Here is a 22,493-nt window from a genome sequence, read left to right as displayed (position 1 = left end):
AATAAAATTCTGTAGTTTTGTTTTTGTAGTAAGTGTTTTACTTGATTTATCAGACACTTGTCTCACTCATACTAGTCAGCAGTGATGTAAGGGAATTAGTATAATATGGTGTACCATGGCTGACTAGGACATCTTGTTGAGGCCGACAGGCATCATGTAAGCCAAGCATATCTGCACCTCTGATCTCAGCCACCCAGTCAGCTACAGCCAGGGGTGTCTCTGTGAGTAAGAACGATGGAGTAGGCTTCAGTCTTGCTCAGCATGAGAGTTAAGTGAAGGTTAGATAGCGGTTTAGTGTACAGGACGAGTGAAACAGAGATGGTGTGTCTCTGTATGAGAGTATTACATTACTGGATATGAAGGTGTGAGTGTGTACTTGTTTTTGTAATCGAGACTTGTGCCCAGCAGCCCCCAGGTACAGAACACAATGTAACATCTTATGGCTTCCGATAATCGTTCAGTGCTGGGAGCCAAACGGGGTCTTCTGACTCCCATTAGTTGCGCTGCACTGACACACAAACACACACCGACAGTCTGTGTTTTCAGCCCACAATCACACAGTATGTCCTGTTATCAGTGTCAAAACACTGACAAAACTAGCATTTATCCATTATTTACTGCCCTAAACTTCCATTACAAGAGGATTTTCTGTGTAAAATCATCCAAGCACATGTTATTCTCATCTCAGATGCTGCGATAGGAATGCCAGTAAGCTGACTGATGGTTCTATATGCAATAAAGTAGCAGCAGCTTATGTCCTCAATTATTAGCTTCATGTGCTTTATCCACATCACTGAATGTCACCCCAGACTGAGACTGTGTGTGCTGGAACTTGCTTTTGTTGTTTGCGACCTGCAAAAGACGGCCAGTGTTACATAACCGTCCAGAATTCAATATCCTGTCCATTTCCTGCCTCTCTAGGTGAGACTTTATATCTCGGCTTCCATAGTTAAATATTCCCCACGGACAGATTGGCTCTTTGGAATGTCGGACAATCCCTCCATTCCACAGTTAGGAACATACTGTGGTGACAGCTGGAGCAGAGAATATGGAGAAAATATTGACTTAAATGACTACTAATGCATCTCAGAGTCGAGCTGTAACAAAGTGCTCATGTTGCTGAACAGTCCATGTGTGCTACTTCCTTTGCTGCGCTTTGCAGGAGGTATGGTGTGAAGAATTTAATGCATGCAGTGGACATTTTAACATTTATACTTTTGTCTCTGGGCAAAATAACCAGAAAGCTGCGTGGACACATTTGTTGCTCGTGATCTCATTTGTTCACATTTGGCAATACCAAAAAGATTGTTTGACTTTTACCTAATTCAAAATATACATCTTAGAATATTGTGTTATATACATGTGTATATCAGAGGGGTTTGCATCTGAAATTTTAATGATCAATTCTTCTGAGAATCTCAAAAGCTTGTTTGGTTCAACCTTCAGTCCAAGCAAAAATAATCATTTTCAATGATACATGACAAGGAAAAGCAGGATTTCCTCCTATGTGAGAAGCTGAAACCAGAAAACAGTTTAAACTTTTTTTTATACTACCTTCGCTTGATAAATGACTGAAATGATTATTCGATCATAATATATCTGTAAACTATATAATAGTTTCAACTCGTTTTAACTCTTTAACGCAACAGCAATGCCCACAACAAATATAATTCTTTTTTGCAGACTTTATCTTGCAAAAAAAGAATGCTGTTTTCATTTTAAATGCAGTCTTTTGCAGTCTGCTCCTTTTGTCTATGAAGTGCTCTTTGAATGAACAGTTTTTCATCCAGTATCGTGCTGCTTGCTGGTGTTGTCATGATGTTCAGCTCATGAGAGTCCCCACATTGCAGCAAGGGTCCCCCTGGGCCTCTCTGAGCACATGGGAACAGAGTGTGAGGCTAGCAGTCCAATTGCCTTAGAAACTGGAGCCCTCATGGAAACATGTTCGCACGTCTCTCAGAGCCGACATATAGATTCAGGCCTTGTCTGAGACTCAAAACAGTTGGACTACACTTCAATGAGTGATTGTGCCAAGTTGGCCGCTAAGGCCAGGAGGAAATGGTTGGAAAACATGGAAGTGGAAATGTGCCGTTGTCAGATCTTTGTTGTGCAGAACATGCTAATGTGAGTGTGCATGTGTGCAGCAGGGTCATGTCCAAGCACATTTGACAGTGTCATGTACCTGGAACCACCATAACAGCTTGTAGCATGGTGTCATTTCTTTGTACCATCCTCTTCTATGCTTTGGCTAATCATTTTCAACTAAGACAACTTTTTAGAGTGAAGCAAACATCCTCTAACACTTCAATCTGTTAGAGGAAAGTACTGTGAGATTAATGTTTCAGTTTAACTATGGCCAATTAGATATGCAAGAATCCTATATGTGCACTTGATTCTTGCAGTCTATGAGATCAATTATCAATCAGAAAAACCTTTAAGGATTCTTGTTGCATGTCAGCAGGGTAGCTGCAATATGGAATTTCATCTACTCTTTCAACAGGTGCCTCTGCAAACACGATGGCCTGCCAAACAGACGGGGAAATATTTTTTCAGTACTGGCTTTAGTCAGGTATTTGGGTCTTTAGAGAAACAATATATTCCTCAACAGATGGCTGTAACAAGAGGAGCACCTTACAGACATATACCTGATACACTGTTGGGGATTCCTGTTCTCCTTTGGTGCAACCTGGACTGTAAATCATATTTAATGTCACCAGACATGAGGAATGTGTACTGTAGGTGTGTAATTGTTACAGCAGAATGATGGGGTTGACCTTAAACTGCTGGAAGTGAGCACGCGACTGGAATGTTTTCACCCAGAAGAGGACTGTAAGCAGAGGATCACTCATATGTAATAGAATAATCACACGCTTACAAATGTAAATATATGATGACAAAAAGACTCTTTCTATTCACATCTACAGCCTGCTGTTTGCACTTTTCTAACAAGCACCACTTCATGAAATCTGGCTTCTTATCACAACACTTTAATACCAGTCATCACCTGTGATTAACTCCCAACCGATTTGATCAAGGAACCAACACACAAGAATAAACTTACCATCACTTCACCTCTGAGAACTTCCATTAAAAGGGCAAAAATCCTGGAAGTGTATGGACTGATATGACTTTGACCCCCTAAACAAACCTTGTGCAGTCACTGTTTCTCATTTGTCCCAAAAACACGAACAAAATTACAGTACTTTACTCCAGCTCGTGAAACTGTCAAAATAAATGTATTGGACTCGACATGTTTGTGAGGGCGTGTCGGCGACTGTAATTCAGCTGAAGGGTCAGAGTGGGGCACTTAAGTTGTTAATCTCAGCGTCAGGATCTGTCTGGCATCACAGTCTGAGCGTGTCAGCAGTATAGTGGAAGCGCTGGCCGGCTTGGAAACACACGTTGAGTCGTATAGTGAATTCTATTGTTTTTACTTTAGCGCTGTGTGGAGATCAGGCACAATGAGCGTTACAGGGACTGAAATCCACATTGACCAAACTTATGCTCGTTCCCAAAAAGCCGTAGTGTTGCTGCTTGAGTGCATGTAATCAGTCTACAGTTAGTGGCTTTCCTGATTCAGCAGCTCATTGTTGTGTCCAGATTTGAAGGTCACTTGGTTAGTGTAGATAATGAGAGGATTTTATGTGTGGGACAATCAACTCCAGCTGGTCTAGGAATGGAGTTTGTTTGGCTTAATCAACAGAGAAGGTGATTTGCTTTTTGCATAGTGCCACCATGCAATTATGGAAGCAACATTTTAAAATATGGAGAAACTGGGTGGCATAAAATATTGATTTTCCATATCAGGAAGGAACACAAAGAGAACTGATGAGCTCTTGCTGCAACACAAATGCCCTTGAAGTAAATGAGGTTGTTCATGTACAAATAGTGACACGACTTTCTCATAAGTGATCTCTTTTCAAAGCATTAACTTCTATGCTGTGCTTATTTTTCTAAACAGGTTCACTGTCATGCTGCGTTTTCTTTATTTCATTATAGTCTCTTTCATTAAATCATTTCAGCGGATGGATCCAGCCAAATCTTACTGTCTGTTCCTACAGCTTTATGCAAGTTTTAGTAGCTCCATGTGGTGGGAATCTGAACCTCTCTAGTGTCTCTAGTGTCTGTAATCTAGCATTAGCACTCAATAAATGACATACTAAGAAAAAACTAGGACTTTGGACCCCTGAGGTCACTTATAGCCCTGCTTTCCCCTCACATTTATTGAAAATAAAAGTCTTTTTTTTCGTTATTTAGCCTGAATTTTTGCATCAGAAGTTTAATTTTTGACATATGTAGAGATTTAAAGTACACTTAAAGCATTGGCAAAGAGTTCCTCTAACATGTATCCTACAAAACGATTCAATTTTGAATTAATGTGGCACACTCTAACTTTCCAGCTCTCGTTGGCATGCACAGAGTAACAAAAACAATAATGCTCCACCAGTGCTCTAAGCCTGGGCTAAACATGACCAGATGTGAATGAAGAACATGGTCTATGTATTCCCCGGTACCGTGGTTGCTCGTGGCATCACGCTTCCCCGGATTGGTCAGGACAAATTGATCACAGGCAAAGCTATTTGAAAAGTATTGTGCAGCACACTTCCTTCCTCCAGGCAGTTCTTCTCTCTCTTTCTCCTTCTCAGTGTAATAAAAGCTATGACAACTGAATAGTCTGAAATGTTTTGACCCAATTATTATGGACCAGACTGCCTGATCCATTTAATCTTCATGTGGATGTTGAGGTAAGGATGGAAGGTACAAAGGAGGGAGGACAATCATGAGAAGAAAGGTCAGGCATGAGCATAATCATTGGGAATCTTCTTCTTTTGCTTGTAGCATCCACATTGAATGTGTTCAGAAGTTCAAGTAGGACTGGTGTTGGCCTCACTCTTTCCTACAGTTAGAAAAAAGTAGTTGGCCAGTTACCAATCAGGGTTAACGAATGGGGACATCATCTTAGTAATGCACTGGAGCATGAAGCAGTCGGGAAGAGAATCAGTTCTCTGATCATTGTTCTCTGCTGGAAACTGCTGGATTACTCCCTCTGGGTTGGAAGTAAGTTGCTGCCCTGAGAGAAGGATTTTAAATATTTCAGGATCTTGTTCAAAATGATGGGAACATGGAGGATGGATAGATGGTTTGATGCAGCATTAGCTGTAATGACGGAGTTGTTCTTGGCATTTTACATATCTCATCTGGCCTGGGAATGTCTCAGGGTCCCGCAGGAAGATGTTAAAAATGTTGCTGGCCAGAGGGACATCTGGAATGTCCTGCTTAGCCTTCTGACATCACAGACTCACTCACTCTGGATAAACGAAGGAAAATGGATAAATGGATGGACATCATCTTACTGTAACTGGCTGTCATGCTACATTCAGAAATTGTAAGACATGCAGACAAGTCTGATGCAGTATTAGCAATTTTTAGATTAACATAGCAATTTTTAGATTAACATATTTCTGTGAGGGCTGCACATTGGCTTGGCGGTTAACACTGTCGCCCTGTAGATAGAAGATCCCTGGTTCATGTCCCAGCCTTCCTGGGATCTTTCTGCATGGGCTCTCCATGTTCTCCTGTACATGTGTGGGTTTTCTCCAGGTTCTCCAGCTTCCTCCCACAGTCCACAAACATGCTGAGGTTAATAACTGGTGATTCTAAATTGTCCATAGGTGTGAATGTGAGTGTGATTGTTTGTCTCTATGTGTAGCCCTGTGATAGACTGTTACCTGTCCAGGTGAACCTGTGATAGACTGTTACCTGTCCAGGTGAACCTGTGATAGACTGTTACCTGTCCAGGTGAACCTGTGATAGACTGTTACCTGTCCAGGTGAACCTGTGATAGACTGTTACCTGTCCAGGTGAACCTGTGATAGACTGTTACCTGTCCAGGTGAACCTGTGATAGACTGTTACCTGTCCAGGTGTCTCCTGTCTTCACCCTCAGCTGGGATAGACTCCAGCCCCCCATGACCCTGATGAGGATTAAGCGCTGTATGGAGGATGGATGGATGGATGGATGTTTCTTTGAACAATGTGTTGAACATTAACTGTCACCCATACGTCTGATGCCAGCTGAAGATGACATTGCCAGAACAAGTGTTGCTGATTCTGTGACCTCATTTTACATGATGAACACCTACCATGAACATAATGTCAGGCTTAATAAATGAACAGAAAATAAACACCAGCTGACTCTAATTACATCCACTTCTGTACCCCGAGCGTCCGTATCAAGCTTCTTGAGAATCTCACTAGTAGCTGTCAACATATGGTCCTGTGGACAGTCATGCCAACTGGCCGACATCCAAAGACTCAGTCAAGAATAAACAGAGGCTGAATGTTTGCATCATCGTGAATGTAACGCAAACTTCTCCATGTGGACAGGATTGAACAAATAAGCTAAATGTGTTTCAGCCTGCACTGTGTACTGATGCATAAATCATCATAGTTGTAACAAAACATTTTAAAAGTGGTGCGTTATGTGTGTGTTTGACTCTCTTTGTGTTCATGTGCAGGAGCAAGAGGACCCCAACAAGCTGGCCACCAGCTGGCCCGACTACTACATCGACCGCATTAACTCCATGGCGGCTGTAAGTCAAACTCATTCTCTACTCTTTCTGTGTGAACGTCTGCCTTCCTCATGCTATAGGGTTATTTTTGTCCTCTGCAACTTTAAACACTATAATAATATTCTGCACTTAATTCAAGCAGCTGACTGCTGCTCCCTAAGAGGTCACTGCTCGCTCAGTCTTTCTTTGTCAAACATCTTTCTTGGCAAGCTTTTTATCGTCTCCCTGCTGACTCCTTGTTATATTCACATGACCACATTCCTTCGCTGTGACCCCAGTATTCACACACACTGTGATGACAAACAGGCCGTTTAGACACTCACCAGTTCAGTCAGTGGGAATGACTGTCAGAAACACGGAGCAAAGCCAGAATGGCAATATTCATTATTTCTACCTAGTGTTTCTGCCAATATAACAGCATGGTACCATCACAGACCTTCTTCTGCTATGATTTCAGTGTCATTTTAGATGTGAGTGCTGCTATGTGATGCTGTATTATTTGATATAGTTCAGTTCACTGATCAGTTAATGTCAGTGGCCTCTGAACCGGAGTCCTTATGTGGACGACAAGTTGGCTCCCAAATGTTTAGAGATCATAAAACACGACATTTTAATAGCGGCCCTTAAAGGATGACATGTAAGCACGGAATTTAGAGACTAGCAGGCTTCAGTCTTGCAATTCCAACAGTCATGGATTCCACTAGGTTGTTGTTTTTTTCTACATTTAGCCAAACAGTCCAACATTTAATACACGTCCAAGTCTTTCCAGGCCACGGATGAAATACGCTGTTCAACCGTAACTTACGCAGAACACCATAAACATAGAGCCAAAATCTAATGACATTTAATGTCTGTTTATTGCCATGTTTTTTTGGAAAATACACACGTAGCAACAACCCATGTTGAAGGCTGCTATTTTTACAGCTGTTTTTGTTTACCGGCTCCACTCGCTGCTTGTGTTACGGCACACCGGTACCTGGGCTTAGTGTTGACGTCTGGAGAAACGATTTTACTGTCAGTCTCTTAAAGGCTCAGACAGCACTCGCACAAACAGTGTTTTAAGTGTAGCATGGAGAAAGTGCTGATTTGTGAGTTGCCAAGAATTTGAAATCCGCCAAGGGCTGCAGCGGAGCCTCTGTGCTATTAGGTGTCAGACACGCTGCCACAGTTATGTTTTTATCTCCTGCAAAATAGACCGAGTCTTTGCAGATCATTTGTACGTAGTCTGCCACCTAATTTACACTACCGTCAAAAGCAGGTTTTTTTCAATGACATTAAATGATTGATAAATCCAGTGCAGACATTGTTAATGTGGTAAATGACTGTTCTAGCTGGAAACAGCTGATTTTTAATGGAATATCTCCATAGAGGTACAGAGGAACATTTCCAGCAACCATCACTCCTGTGTTCTAATGCTACATTGTGCTAGCTAATGGTGTTGAAAGGCTCATTGATGATTAGAAAACCCTTGTACAGTTATGTTAGCACATGGATAAAAGTGTGAGTTTTCATGGAAAACATGAAATTGTCTGGATGACCCCAAACTTTTGAACGGTTGTGTATATAGTTTCTATGTGTTGCCATGGATTAAAACCACTATTTCCACTTTCTTCTTGTGGTTTAACTTGTTCCAGACATTTTCTAGAAAGTGTCAGTATAAATAATTGCACTAATATCAAGGGGGAAAACTAGTTTCTAGCATGCGTTCACAGTGGAAGCAACTGAAATTAGATTATATATTATGGCAGAGGTGGTTTCACTTGCATAAAAATTATGATTTTATGACTCTGTAATACATTTATTTTTGCAGTCTCTATTCCTCTCTCTGCACAAGTAGTCTCTTGTTCAAGTCCCACTTTAGGCTCCATCATTCACCATAACTCAGGCCAATTTCCTCCCCTTCCCAAACTGTTTTTTCATCCCCACTATCAGTCTTCCATTTGGTCCACCACAGTGCTCCAGACAGCATCTTCACAAGAGAGCATTTTAACATTTGGAGGAGTTCTGCTCTGTCCATGACTTCATGTCTTGGCTCCCAGGCGAGCTCACGAGGGACGGCCCTTCCACAGTAGCTGAGTTATTGGATGATCTCATTTTCGCTTTGCCGCCCGGAGAGATTACTGTACAACCAGCATCTTGATGTTCATTCATAAAATCATGTCAGAGCCCTGAGGGTGTTCGTTGGCCATGCAGCCATAATTCAAACATCCTCGTGACTCTGACAAGAGTTTCTGTAGTCCTGCTGTGTCCAAGCTAGTGTGTGAAGCTGCAGAGGTGATGAGAAACTCTTCGTACTGTTGCCGGAGATGAGACGAATCACCAAGAACTCAGCTACTACAAATTTGCAGCTTTGTAACAACAAAACATGGACTCAAATTCGTGTCTCGAGGTGCTATAATTCTATAAAACAATTGTAAATGGTGTTTTTGCTGTAAATAAGCTTTAATTTATTAGATGCTTGTTTATTGACGATTGGTTCTGTGATTTATTATATTTCAAAAAAAAATTTCAAGTTTATCATACAGCACATTTAAAAGAACTACCTGTCAATTTTACAAATGAAGGTTAGGACCCCACAGTGTTATTTATGAGATGAATTTGTCTAAGAATTATACCTGACTATATTTAGTATTAGGGCTACGATCCTACAGTGTCATAAAATATGGAGATTAACCTGACAAACTGAAAAGTAAACTTAAGACCCTTCATAAACAAATCTGAGGATTTTAAAGTTTGCAGATCCTTGAATTCTTTTTTCAAGTTGAAGTTGTTACCTGGGATGAGTAAACAGTGTTTTATTAGCATTTTATCTAAATATGGAACATTACATTTCAGAATAAACACTGCAGCTTTTATTATTACTTAAGTAACATGCCAGAAAAGTAACAATGCTTTTGTAATTTGCAGTTACTTCCAGTCCTTCCAGTCCTGTTTACAAGCTGTATGGCTAAGCTGTAAAAATAAAAATAGGAAAAAGTGTGTAAGATCAATTTTAGTCTAGTTTCATGTTAATCGTAAGATATGAGCCGGTTTCCAGATAGTTCTTTGTTAGTTTACCTTACCTTTGGTTTAGTGTCCCCTTCTGGCTTTGCTTTGCTCTTTTGGTAAAAAATAATGTTGTTTGTCTTCATTTATATTGAACTAATTCCTTTTTACTGGATGTATCAGTGATCCACATGGTCCAAATTAAGGTTTTGATGAGCAGCACTCATCGCTCAGTTAACAATGCACTGATGACTAGCTGGAAGGCGTATTTCTGGCTCTGGGGGGCACTTCCCATAATAAAGATTTAGGGTAGAACCGTCTGCTGGTTTACCAACCAACTGTAATGGTATCCTTATGTGCATGTTGGCCACAGGTAGGAATGAGCTTACAAATAGCAGATGTAGGAAGGAGTCATTTGGCTAGACTCACTGACACAGTGAACTGGCTCACAGCACGACCAAATCATTCACTCCCCCCAACACTCGTTGTGTCCAACTTCCCATTGACTATGAACATATTCATTTAGAGCAACAGGAGCCAGAGCCTTTTCTTCTTGGCACTGGGTTCCTGAATCATCTGGACTTGAGGCTAAGTTGACATGATGGATGTTTTGACTGCACTGTTCCTAGATTAAACACTCTCACACACTGGACAGACCGGAGCTGTTGTTGGGTAGTCAAACATGAGGTCAGGCTTCACTTAGCTTCGTGGCAGTAGCTACGCGCTGTTGGTCCACAAAGTTCTTTCTTGTTATGGAATATTTGCACATGGATGTCCATCTTAAAGACTGAAATACAGGGTGACATTAAAGCACATATCAGTTTCAGACAAATGAATGTGCAGCACTGCGACTGGCTTACTGCGCTGCTGAAACATACACTGTTTGGACCTTAGCATTTGGCAGAGAAGTGTCATGGAAACAGCTTAAATAGAAGCCCAGTGGGCCTGAGTAATGGGAGCACAGCAGCTCTTAGATGCTGCTGACGAAAGCCTTTAAGGGATGCAGAAATGCATTAACCATGAACAGGGGTTATAGTCCCCAACGCAGCGGCACTGGGTTCGATTCCAGCTCACGGCCCTTTACTGCAGGTCTTCACCCCATTCTTCTCCCTACATTCCTGTCTGCCTCTTGGCTAACCTGTCTACTAAAGCCAATAAAAGGCCAAAAAGATAACTTAAAAAGAAAGAAATGCATTAACACCGCCACAATTTTAAAAGTTTTTTCACGATTTGCTTGATTTTTTTGGAAGCTTGATTAGAGCCAATTGTCTGCACGCCTTATCTCGGCATGTTGTATACCTTCAAAGAGGGGAAAACGCACAATCTGTTTGATTTGAGTTGCCTGAACTGAAACATTAGCCTACTGATGATGATGTGGTGATACGTACAGTACTGCTATAACGACCCAAAGCAAACACAAGCACTTATAAAGAGGAAAAATGCATTGCTGCTGTCCTATTCCTGCCAAATTAAGAGAAACAGTCCTGTTCTGAACCAGTAGAAACAATGAAAAGCTCTTAATTAAAAGTGAAAAATACAGAATAAATGCCAGCAGGCAGCATGTCCAGTGGTCTCTATGATAACATCATCATTCAGCAACATGAATCAGTTATTTCTCCAGTAAACTGATCTACATTTCTCACCACATCTGCAGATGCAGACCCTGTTTGCCTTTGATGAGGAGGAAATGGAAATGAGGAACAAGGTGGTGGAGGATCTGAAGACAGCACTTCGGACTCAACCAATGAGGTGAGAGAATCTCCCCGTCTAACTATCGCTGACCTTCTCCTCTGCTGCAGACAGCTCAGATCCCTGCACTGCCTGGCTGTCATTAAAGTCGTACGTTTCCACGCTTTGACTTTTTGAGGTAACAACTAGTTGGTGGGACGCGATTAAAAAAAATGAATCTAGTTAATTGGAGGCTTTGTAATTAATTAACCTTTTAAAGGGCACTCATTGAAATACTTTGAAATTCTAAATTTCAACCCTAGAGTGTTATTGAAGGACAAAAGACTTTTTTACTTTTGTGACATGTTCAAAATTTTTAATTTACATGTTGAAATTCAAGGTCAATGAAGTTACCACATATGGTTCCTTGCCCGTTAGTGGTAAAAAAAAAAATAATAATAAAAAATTCAAGAACTGTATCATCACTTAGCACAACTACTCAGCCATAAAATGTGTGAGTTTCGTCAACTAACCATGGTTAGTTTTGACATTTCGGCCACAAGTGTGGAAGAGGACTGAGCCACAAGTCTGTCTTTTTCCAACTTAAGAGAAAAGAGGAAGTTTGATATGTTCCAGGCCTCTGCTGATTGGTCAAATGCCACAATGCTGTAACGTAGCGTGATCTTCGCTGATTGGCTGGATGGAAACCACATGCTTCTAAACCTCACTGGGAGGCGGGAGCAACGCCTTATTTAATGTGTGCGGAAGTTAACAAATGTGATCACTTGCCCGATAAAGGTAATCGCAATTAATCGCGTTTTTGTCAAATATCAATATTTGACACAAAGCAAAATTTTTCAATTTAAATAAATTTTGGTGGATGACTGAATCGATGAATAGACATATACGTGAACTAAACAATAAAAACGTTTGTTTTGTTTCTATTTATCTGCATTTTTCGTCTGTCTACTACATTCACAGATTACTGCAAATTCAACGTGTTATTATAGAGATTCTATTCAACCTTTTAAGACTTTTTGTAAACTCAGGTGCTTTCAGTGTCTTGAAAAGTGGTCTATTATGGGATGGCTACACCGTTAGCTGGTACAAGGACTGGTGTAGCTAATGTATGGTGTGTCACCCTGGAGCTCATTTGCATAAAGTAGTTTCATTTATGCAAATGAGTCACAGGGAAAAGAGGTCCAACGCATCACAAAACTTTCATTAAACGTCTAAACCAGCCGTCGAACTAAAACCAGGACAGGTTCAGCAGATTATTTCTCACCTCAAATGCTTTCAGAAATACTTTTTGCTGAGCAGTTTTCCCAATATGAAAGTTTGCGACCGAGCCGCCATGTTGGTCTGGCATTTCTGTGCTGACTTCACTCAGTGCATCCTGTGTATCTTCTTCACGACTGGTAAACGGACTTTAGGTTCATTACCGCCACCTACTGGGCTGGAGTGTGCATCGATGTTATTGGTGTGCCAGAAATTAGGGAACTCAGAAAGGTGTTAAACGAAATGCATTATTTTTTCTGTAATTAATTAATTGTCATTAACGCGTTAAAGTCCAAGCCATAGTACCAACACAAATGCTAATTACAATTAAGAATATAACATGCAATAGTATGGATTTGTTTTCCAAAAGGATCGTCTTTCGTTGCTTTCAACTGCAGTAGAACCAATTTGCGATATTTTTAGACCTTTCTCTTCCCTTGATATGTTCATCAGCAGCTGTTAGGCTTCACTCATCACCACAAAGAAACATTCAAGGACATTGCAGAGCCACTAATACAAACCGCCTCCCTCTCCCCGTCAGCAGCTCCTTTGGAGATGTCCATCAGCCCGTGCCAGTGGATTGATGCACCGGTCTGGGCCATAGTGGGGGTGTTGAGTTTTCTCAAGGGGAGCTATGAAGGGACAGACTTAATGTGCAGAGTGATGAAAACTCAGGGCAGCTTCGATGTCTGGGTCACGTCTGGGTTGTGAGGGTGTGTTTGTAGGCCAAGTGTGTGTATGAGGGGTTGATTGTATTTGTGTGGATATCCAAAGCATTAACCCTTTGATGTGCAGCAGGGGTCAGGAGATACCCATTTTCCATTGGATTTGGGTCACTTTTGACCTATGTTGTGCATCACAGAGTTAAACTAAGATCAGACTGGTAGGATGTAGCCAAAACAGAAACGAGGACATTGATAGAAAGGTTGCTGTTTCTGGCCTTTAAGCGAAATCTACAATATGGATGAAGATTGTTGATATTTAGTGAGTTGCAATATTAAGATTGTTAAAATGTGCCAGATTTCTAGGGCATGAAGACGCTGTGTTGTATGGATCAGTCTGAGGGTTTAGATTGTGCAACAAGTCAGACTTGCCAGTAATTTTTTGGTGGATTGTCCATTTTAATGACAGAACTGTCATTAATGCATGCAAATGAATTTCACTCGTTGCTACTTTAAGGGAACTCTGAAGCTGCGTTCTTTGCTAAGCTCTGCCCAAGCTGACTGTGACTGGCTCATAGAAATACAAACAAGCCAGAGCGTTTTTTCCTCTATTGCAAAATGATAGTGAGGTGCAGCTAGATCAGGAAAGAAATTACAATTAGTGGAATAATTATGTGCAGAATTACAGGTACTTTATATCATTACTTCCTGTTGTAATGCATACAGTACTGTTCAAAAGTTTGGGGTCACTCAGACAATTTCATGTTTTCCATGAAAACTCCCACTTTTATCCATGTTTTCTAATCATCAATGAGCCTTTCAACACCATTAGCTAACACAATGTAGCATTAGAACACAGGAGTGATGGTTGCTGGAAATGTTCCTCTGTACCTCTATGGAGATATTCCATTAAAAATCAGCTGTTTCCAGCTACAGTAGTCATTTACCACATTAACAATGTCTACACTGGATTTATCATTCATTTAATGTTATCTTCATTGAAAAAAAACTGCTTTTCTTTCAAAAATAAGGACATTTCCAAGTGACCCCATACTTTTGAACAGTAGTGTAAATGTACAACACCAAGACAACTGAGAATGTATGTTGCAATTTTCCTTTATTGGTAACCTCAGGAAAAGCACAGAGTGCTGTAGCAGGTAGGAAATTATACTCGTTTAACTACTTAATATGAGAGCTCTTTGAGTGTGGGACTACTTTAGTTGACTTAAGGTGACAGGTTTTTTTGTTTAATCTGTAAATTTTTTTTGTTTTTATTTTTTGGGCCTTCATGGCTTCATTACAGAGGACAGTGGGGAGAGAGACAGGAAACATGGGGAGAAGAGTGACTGTGGGTTGGACTCAAACCCATGACCACTGCTTAGGGACTATAGAACCTGTTTATAGGTCACCAGCTCAACAGTTGAGCTACGGGGACGCCCAAAAGTATTCCTTGAATCTGTAATTTTAATGCCTCGGGGTAATTTTGCAAGAATTTTGAACAGTAAAAAGAGGCTGAACAGAGCTATAAATGCTTTTTTAGGTCAGCAGCAACTTGTTGCACTGACAGTTCAAACTGTAAATATATGATGGAATTATTGTTTGCTAGATTTTGACAGCATATAGAAAGGGAGGATCACTACTCCTGTACAGTTTCAGATTCTCTAGGACTGTGGTGATTATTCTTTGTTGCACTTTTTTCATAGTTTGATGCTCTTTTCCACTCGATCACCGTTTCGCTCTCAGTATTGTACTTATATCACTAAATCACCACTGCTCCGTGTTGCACCTGCACCCATGCTGTTCATAGAGTGAGTTATTGCTCATTAGCATACAGATGTTTTCAGGCTCTGTAACAGTGTTGTGGGTAGCAGGTGTGTCCACAGTGTATGGGTGTTCAGGGAGAGCCAGGGCAGCGTGTTAATATCCCGCCTCTGTGACAAATGGGTGGCTAAGGCAAAAAGATGGCTTTGTGCTTAGATGTCTGGGCAAAATCTAAGCAACTCGCCTACTTATTGTATCATTTCTGTGTCCCTTTGTGCGTTTCTATACTGTTTACGAGCACATCTTGTGAGACATGGTGGTGTCTGTCTGTATCCAGCTTTGATTCATGCCTGCCTTTGGATAACTGCCTGAAACGACCTCCCTCCCTCCTTCACTCTGGCATTTTAGAGAGGCAGCTGGGCCTGCTTGTGAAGAGGCGTCCTTGTTGCCCTCAGCCTGCTCTGCAGGGCCACAGCACCCAAACACACGGTGGGCATGCAGGGTGCCAGGCAGAGCGCACAAAAAGGCCACATTGTCAGCAAGGCTAATGTCACTTTCACTTAGAGGCTGATTATATGGTACTGAAATGACAAGGTGCCATGTTTGAGATGTTACTGTATATAGAAGGTGATATGACCAGGGACTGTAAAGTTATTTAAAGGTGTGTATGTCTTCCATCACTCTGTCCCCACATATCTTTGTCAACTGTATGAAACTGTAGAGGTCACTAACCTTTTGGTTTGTGAAGGCTGCAGTCTCATGATCCTTCTCATAGGTTCTGTACCATCACATTGTGGACATGAGTTGTTAGCAATTTGCTGTTCTCACATTATTGCACTTTGAAAGTTTTTGAGGCATAAAGAAACAAAAAAGCACTCAGAGAGCGCCGTACTCCACCATGGCTGCTCAGTTGTTGCATGATTTCCAACGAATAAGGGTCATTCCAGAACTAGAGGCCATTTTAAGTTCCACCCATCAAGTTTCAAATAACCCATGTACAAAATACTAAAAAATGCAGTTGTTGTGTAAATGTTTTTGTCCTGAGATCAAATATAAAAAACTAGGATAAAATGATGTTTGAAAAATGGTTTTAAAAATACCAAATAAGTCTGGAGTTCCCCCTAAAGTGCCATTTTTCTCTTGTCCCATCCTCCTCGATGACCAAACTGAATCTCAAATAAAACTGTTAAAATAACATTGAAATCTCCTATTTTTGGTTTTATTTTTTTCATTGATGTCTCTTGTAATTGTGGGGAAAAAAATGTTTTTAATAATAATTGTTATACATGGAACGTCCCACAACATGTTAGCGTAACCTTTTTGTCATGGTAGAAGAAGAAGAAAACAGTGAATCTCACGATATGCTGGAATTAACATCATCAAACAGTTTTCCTAAAGAATGGGTAGAGCAAAGCTATGTCCTCTCTTCTATTTTTCATATTTTCCTCCCATTGTCAGCCTTGATTGAATGTCTCACTCTACCTCATATTATCAGGATCAGACTCATTCTTTGGACTGTTTTCCATCAGTCAGTTTGTCCTCTTGGTCAGCAGTAACAGCAGCTAAATATCTAGCTTCTACTGCTGAGAAAAAGATCACATTAGCATGGATTAGCAACTCTGTTACTGTGATTAGAGTAGGGTTAGCAAACAACACAGAAAACATGGAATAAAAATGGTTCCATTGATGTGTAAGCTGAGCCAATCAAGCCTTTGATAGTTTATTACTTATTTTTGATGAATATGAAGCAGAAAACTGGAAAAGAGAAGGTTTATTTTTTCATCACTCTCTAATTCTGGAATGACCCATAAGTCCTGATAAGTCCTCAGTGGTGGATTTGTTGAAGGATCACAATCATGTGATCATCAGCAGGCAGCTGACGTGGTGTTCACTTGTTGTCATGGTTACAGTGACACCGTGCTGCTGTCTCACAATGATACAGAAATCTTTAACAGATCCATGGATCCAGACTATAAGCTGCATCACTGCCTAAATCTACTCACTTGGTCCTTGTGGCATTTCTGACCTTCCCTGAAAATTTCATCCAAATCCGTTTTTGAGTAATGTTGCAGACAGACAGACAGACAGACAGACAGACAGACAGACAGACAGACAGACAGACAGACAGACAGACAGACAGACAGACAGACAGACAGACAGACAGACAGACAGACAGACAGACAGACAGACCAACGCTGATCGTCACATAACTCCACCACGTTCCTTGGCGAAATAATCAGTAATGCCTTTTTTGTTTCTTTTCTTTCTTGTTTCTTTAATTATCTTAGGTGCCTACAAATGATCATTTCTACATTCAGTTACGCCTGTAAAGATGACTTGATATATTATCACATTTCCAGTGCAGCTGTGATGGAACAAATACAGAAAGAGTCATAGGTCTGTTTGTACAACAATCGTGAAGCAAGTCAGGCATAGAAATAAAAATCAAACGCAAATGGAAATGGGATGATGACAAAGTTGTTCCGACAAAACTGAACTCACAGCAGCCTTTTAGAGAACAACTGCAGCGTATCAGACAGAATCAGCCATCCTCTTACTGTGAGTGCTGCTGCATTTGCTGTTTCCCAGAAATTGTTTGAATAGTTCTTATCAAACTAATTTAATGACCCAGATGTCTTTTTTCAAATATAAATGTGAATGATTCTAAACAGCCATAAAAAGAAAGTTTTCTTTTACTTTCATTTGCTGCTTATCTCCGCTTCTCTGCCAGCGGTTCTTGCTGTGTTTAGCAGCTGTCTAATGGGGCTTGAAGCATCGTGCTGGGGTTGTGTTTTTACTCACGTACAGCCGAATCTCAGCTGAAGTGGGCAAGTGAGGGCTGATAGGCAAACACAAACTGCTACAGTCGCGTAATCAAATGAAATATGCACAACCTGGTGTACTGTTCAATTTAGAGTCCAAATATTTGAATACCAGCACTCACTTGTGGTATTCTAACTATGCGGTTAAGTGTGCTTACATGAAGACTGTTGACCTGTTGAGTCATCTGCACATCTGCACTGGTGTTTATGCTGGTGTTGGTGAGCGTGCTGTGTTTGCATTCTAGCATCTAAAGAAATGACACCCCTCAATCACTGTTGTCTCTGTTGCAAAATAGCTGCAGGAGGACAGGAAACGGATCCGTCCAGGAGGTCACTGAGGCCGTCCCGGCCCAGAATGCACTGCAGTCCTGGGCTCATGTCAGTAGAGCATCTCAATGCTTCCCAAGACGGCTCTCTTGACATTGTTTCTGCAAATCTCTTCCAGCAAGAATATTTACTTGGGTCGACTGCAGCCGTTCGCCCTGATCCTATGTCAATAGTTCTTTGGATGATTCGCTACCAGCACATGCAAATATTATCCTTCAAAACATTTTTCCGGCAGATTTCTCAAAGGTTCCGCTTGACACAGAGAGAATTTTATATCTGTTTTCACATTACCAAAGGCATTAGTGGGGCAGCAGAGTAGCACACCTTTAGAGACTCTTGGATGCAGTGATGTGTTTGCTGCTGTCAGAGTGCAGATTTCTCCCTCTTGGTTTTTAACAGTTCAGGGGAAATGGAAAGAAATATTGGCCAGCAGATTTAAAGAGGATGTTTGTGTTGTAGTGGCAATAAACAGACGGAGAGTAGAAAAGGTGGAGCTGAGCACAGCGGGTTAAACTTACTTTAATCTCCATTAGGTTTGGCTTTTCATGTAATTACACATATCCTCATTAGTCTCACTTAAAGAGACAATTACACATATAAAGCATGGGGTTAGAACATGGTTTAAAAATGAAAAATTGTTTCCTTTGGTTCTTTCTCAGATTAGAAAATTGTGTGTGTGTGTATAGGTTGGAGACTACTACTGCATATATGTAAAAAGTTGTTTAAAGAGCTGTGTATGAAGTCTGATCAGTTTCCCCAGGTGATGTCCTCTGAGTCAGCATTAGTTGGAGACCTGTAGGTTGGTGGAAAGAAAAAGACGAATAGGAAACGAGCTTAGCTGACCTTTAAGCTGCTTCTCATCTCTGCTGCTGTTAGAGACTCACACCGGAATTGCATTTTGGGTAATGTCGGTGCCATTTTGTGATGAAACAAAAAAAGTCAAACAGGAAAAAAAGAGATAAGATCCTCTTTGTTGTTAAATGCTTTTACACAGTAGCCCACTGCAATTTATTTGTTCCTGGCTTCATCAACCAATCACAGGAGCCTTTCTGGAGACATGACCCACTTGAGACTAAGCCTGCATTCCAAATTGCATACTTTTTATTTTTCCTGTCAGTACAAAGTGCAGCTGCTCTTAAAAACTACACACTGTTGCGAACTGTATGTGGATCAGTTCAGAACTGGAGGACATTTGGGCTTCAACATTTTTGAAAAATAAACCTTTTTTTCCAGTTTTCTGCTCCATATTCATCAATAATAGATAATAAACTATCAAAGGCTTGATTGGCTCAGCTTCCACATCAATGGTAGCATTTTTATTCCATGTTTTCTGTGTTGTTTGCTAACCCTACTCTAATCACAGTAACAGGGTTGCTAATCCATGCTAATGTGATCTTTTTCTCAGCAGTAGAAGCTAGATATTTAGCTGCTGTTACTGCTGACCAAGAGGACAAACTGACTGATGGAAAACAGTCCAAAGAATTAGTCTGATCCTGATCATATGAGGTAGAGTGAGACATTCAATCAAGGCTGACAATGTGATGAAAATATGAAAAATAGAAGAGAAGACATAGCTTTGCTCTACCTATTCTTTAGGGAAACGACAAAAACGAGACATAAAACAACAAAAACAAGACACAAAATGACAGACACGACTCACAAAATGACAGACGAGACAGGAAACGGCAAAAACAAGACACAAAATGACAAAAACAAGACATAAAATGACAGAGATGAGACAAAAAATGGCAAAAACAAGACACAAAATGACAAAAACAAGACATAAAATGACAGAGATGAGACAAAAAATGGCAAAAACAAGACACAAAACACAAAAGGAAGACCCACAAAGACAGAAATGAGACAGAAAATGACCAAAAAACAAGACACAAAAGACAAAAACAAGATGCAAAACAACAGAAACGAGACACAAAAGGACTGGGTGCATGTTGTGGGACACACGTTCCATGCATAGTAATTATTATTTAAAATACTTTATTTAAAAAAATGTTCCCACAATTACCAGAGACATCAATTAAAAAAATAAAACCAAAAAAGTAGATTTAAATTTGATTTTAACTGTGTTAGTAGAGATTCAGTTTGATCATCAGGGAGTGGGACAAGAGAAAAATGGCATTTTAAGGGAACTCCAGACTTATTTGGTATTTTAAAAACATTTTCAAACATTTTTTTCTCCTTTTTTTTTTTTTTTAATTTGATCTCAGGACAAGAACATTTACACAACAACTGCATGTTTTAGTATTTTGTACAAGGATTGTTTGAAATTTGATGTAAAATGTCCTCCAGGTCTGGAACAACCCGTGTACTGAAACACTGTTGCGTGCAGTTTGCCTTCATAATGACACTACAAATTTAATAAAGACAACAATTATACAACTTGAAATGCAGGATGATGCTTGAATCAGATGTTATCTATGTGCTCTCAGCAGCTCACAGGGATGTATGGGACGTATCCCAGAGGATTGTGGGTCAGAATGGCCAGAAATGCACACTAGCAAGCATACTGCAAAATACACCCATGTATAGTAAGACATCCTGCTATTTTTGTCGCTTACATTTGAGACACTAAGCATTACTAAATTAAATGTACCCTAAGTGGCACACACACATGCTGACCTTTGCTTTGCCACAAACCTCGTCCATAAGAGCTGTGATGTTCCATGATATACTGCACCTTATTATAGTCTGTAGATGTGTGTGTTAGTGTTGTGTACATTGTCCTTTGTTCAGCCTATACTTTAGCACTGATTTACGCCGGGCCTCACATCAAGGAAGCTTTATTTGAGTGAGTGCCATGTTGATGTCCACTGACGTTTCCTCCAGGCCCTGCAGACGCTCAGGTCAGATAGCTTTATTCAGCACCTCCTCAGCTCTCAGTCACATTCTGGCCCTTTTATAGCAGAACAAAACCTGTGTGGTTGCAGTTGTGTGTCCCTGTGCCTGGATGTAGGTGTTTGAAAGTGATGCTAAGTGTGTGTGAACGTGGTGATTGAATGAAGGGCAGAGGAGCGGCAGAGAGCACATGATCACATGAGTTTGTGTGTGTGTGTGTGTGTGTGTGTGTGTGTGTGTGTGTGTGTGTGTGTGTGTGTGTGTGTGTGTGTGTGTGTGTGTGTGTGTGTGTGTGTGTGTGTGTGTGTGTGTGTGTGTGGAAGTGTTGGCCTTTGATAAGTTCGTGTGGTTTGGCTTTGAGGCAAGACTGAACTCTCGGCCGACTGTCTGCCACACAGGGGTCAGCCGCAGTTCAGGAAGGCAGAATGTTTTTGCCTTTGCAGCTAAAACCTCAAAAAATCCATTTGGTTGGACTGAAGTTCTGAATTTCAATTTGAGCATCTGGATTAGTTTTCCACACCGTCCTGCTCGTTAACAACATCGCCTGCCTCTGGTCGTGGGTTTTATGCTTTTTAGATCAATGGAATTTACATAACCCTCAGTGTTTTTTTATTTAAAGATGGCTAACTTGCAACGCTGACAATCATTTAATAATTTTAAAGAAAGTAAATATCTCAAGGCTTTATTTAAATTTTAATCTGTGGCTCAACTCACATCAGCTTTCACCATCCTCGGCTCCAACTTTTTGTACACTGCGGTTGTTTCTTTTGCTCCCCTGTCACTTTTGTTTAGCCTCATACCATTCTGAGTTCTATTCCTCGGTTCTTTCTTCTTTCTGTCTGAGGATCTTTATGTGTGTGTGGTTGGCTGAGCCTCAGTATTGTTCAGCAGCAGCTCTGTCTGCGCTCATATCGTATGCAGCAGTGGCTGAGCTCTCGCTGTCTCGAACCCCAGCGGGTTTTAAAGTATTCAGCGGTTGTTCCAAAAAAGAAAAAAAGAGAAAGACCTGCACACAAGTCGGCTGAGCGTGAATGTCAGTGGATACGAGAAGACAAGAGGGGACTACAGAGTCGGAGGAGATGGGATCGATTCATCCAAGTGCTCACTGGAGAGAGAATGAAGTATGGAGGAGGGGGAGAGAATTGGTGGATGTCAGCTTACTAGAACAGAAGATTAGTCACTGTTCAGTGCCTTTCAGGGAGCCATGCATATATGTTTGAGATTTTTTTCACATTTATCTCACTGCAAAAACTAAAAACCTTACCAAGACTATTTGTCTTATTTTTAGTCAAAATGTCTCATCCCACTTGATTTAAGATAAATTCACTGAACAAGAGACATTTCAGCAAGATGGAGGGACTTGTTTTAAGACAACGCATCTTAAATATCTTGTTAAGTCAAACAATCTTGAAATTATCTTGTTTTGAGTTGAATTTTACAAGAAAACTCAAAATAAGTTTAACCCTCGTGTCGTCCTGTGGGTCAGAATTGATCTGTTTTAAAGTCTGAAAATGTGGGGAAAAAAATATTTTCACAGGGAAACTTCTGATGTCTACATTTTCAACA

At 40.6% G+C, this 22,493-nt stretch overlaps 1 protein-coding gene across 5 annotated transcripts in view; it reads left to right on the top strand.

Moving 5' to 3' along the window:
* Positions 1 to 22,493, top strand: part of daam2 (dishevelled associated activator of morphogenesis 2) — a 115,589-nt gene that overhangs the window by 56,594 nt on the left and 36,502 nt on the right. For all 5 annotated transcript variants that reach the window (XM_055005874.1, XM_023288203.3, XM_055005873.1 and 2 more), the window contains 2 exons: positions 6,518 to 6,592; positions 11,211 to 11,305. In XM_055005874.1, coding sequence (XP_054861849.1) covers positions 6,518 to 6,592; positions 11,211 to 11,305 — 170 coding nt within the window. The remainder of the gene's footprint in view (positions 1 to 6,517; positions 6,593 to 11,210; positions 11,306 to 22,493) is intronic.

Source organism: Amphiprion ocellaris, chromosome 20 (genome assembly GCF_022539595.1).
Source record: "Amphiprion ocellaris isolate individual 3 ecotype Okinawa chromosome 20, ASM2253959v1, whole genome shotgun sequence".
Taxonomy (NCBI): Eukaryota; Metazoa; Chordata; class Actinopteri; family Pomacentridae; genus Amphiprion; species Amphiprion ocellaris.
The sequence above is the reverse complement of the archived record's forward strand: the minus strand, read 5'-3'. Positions and strand labels throughout refer to the sequence as shown.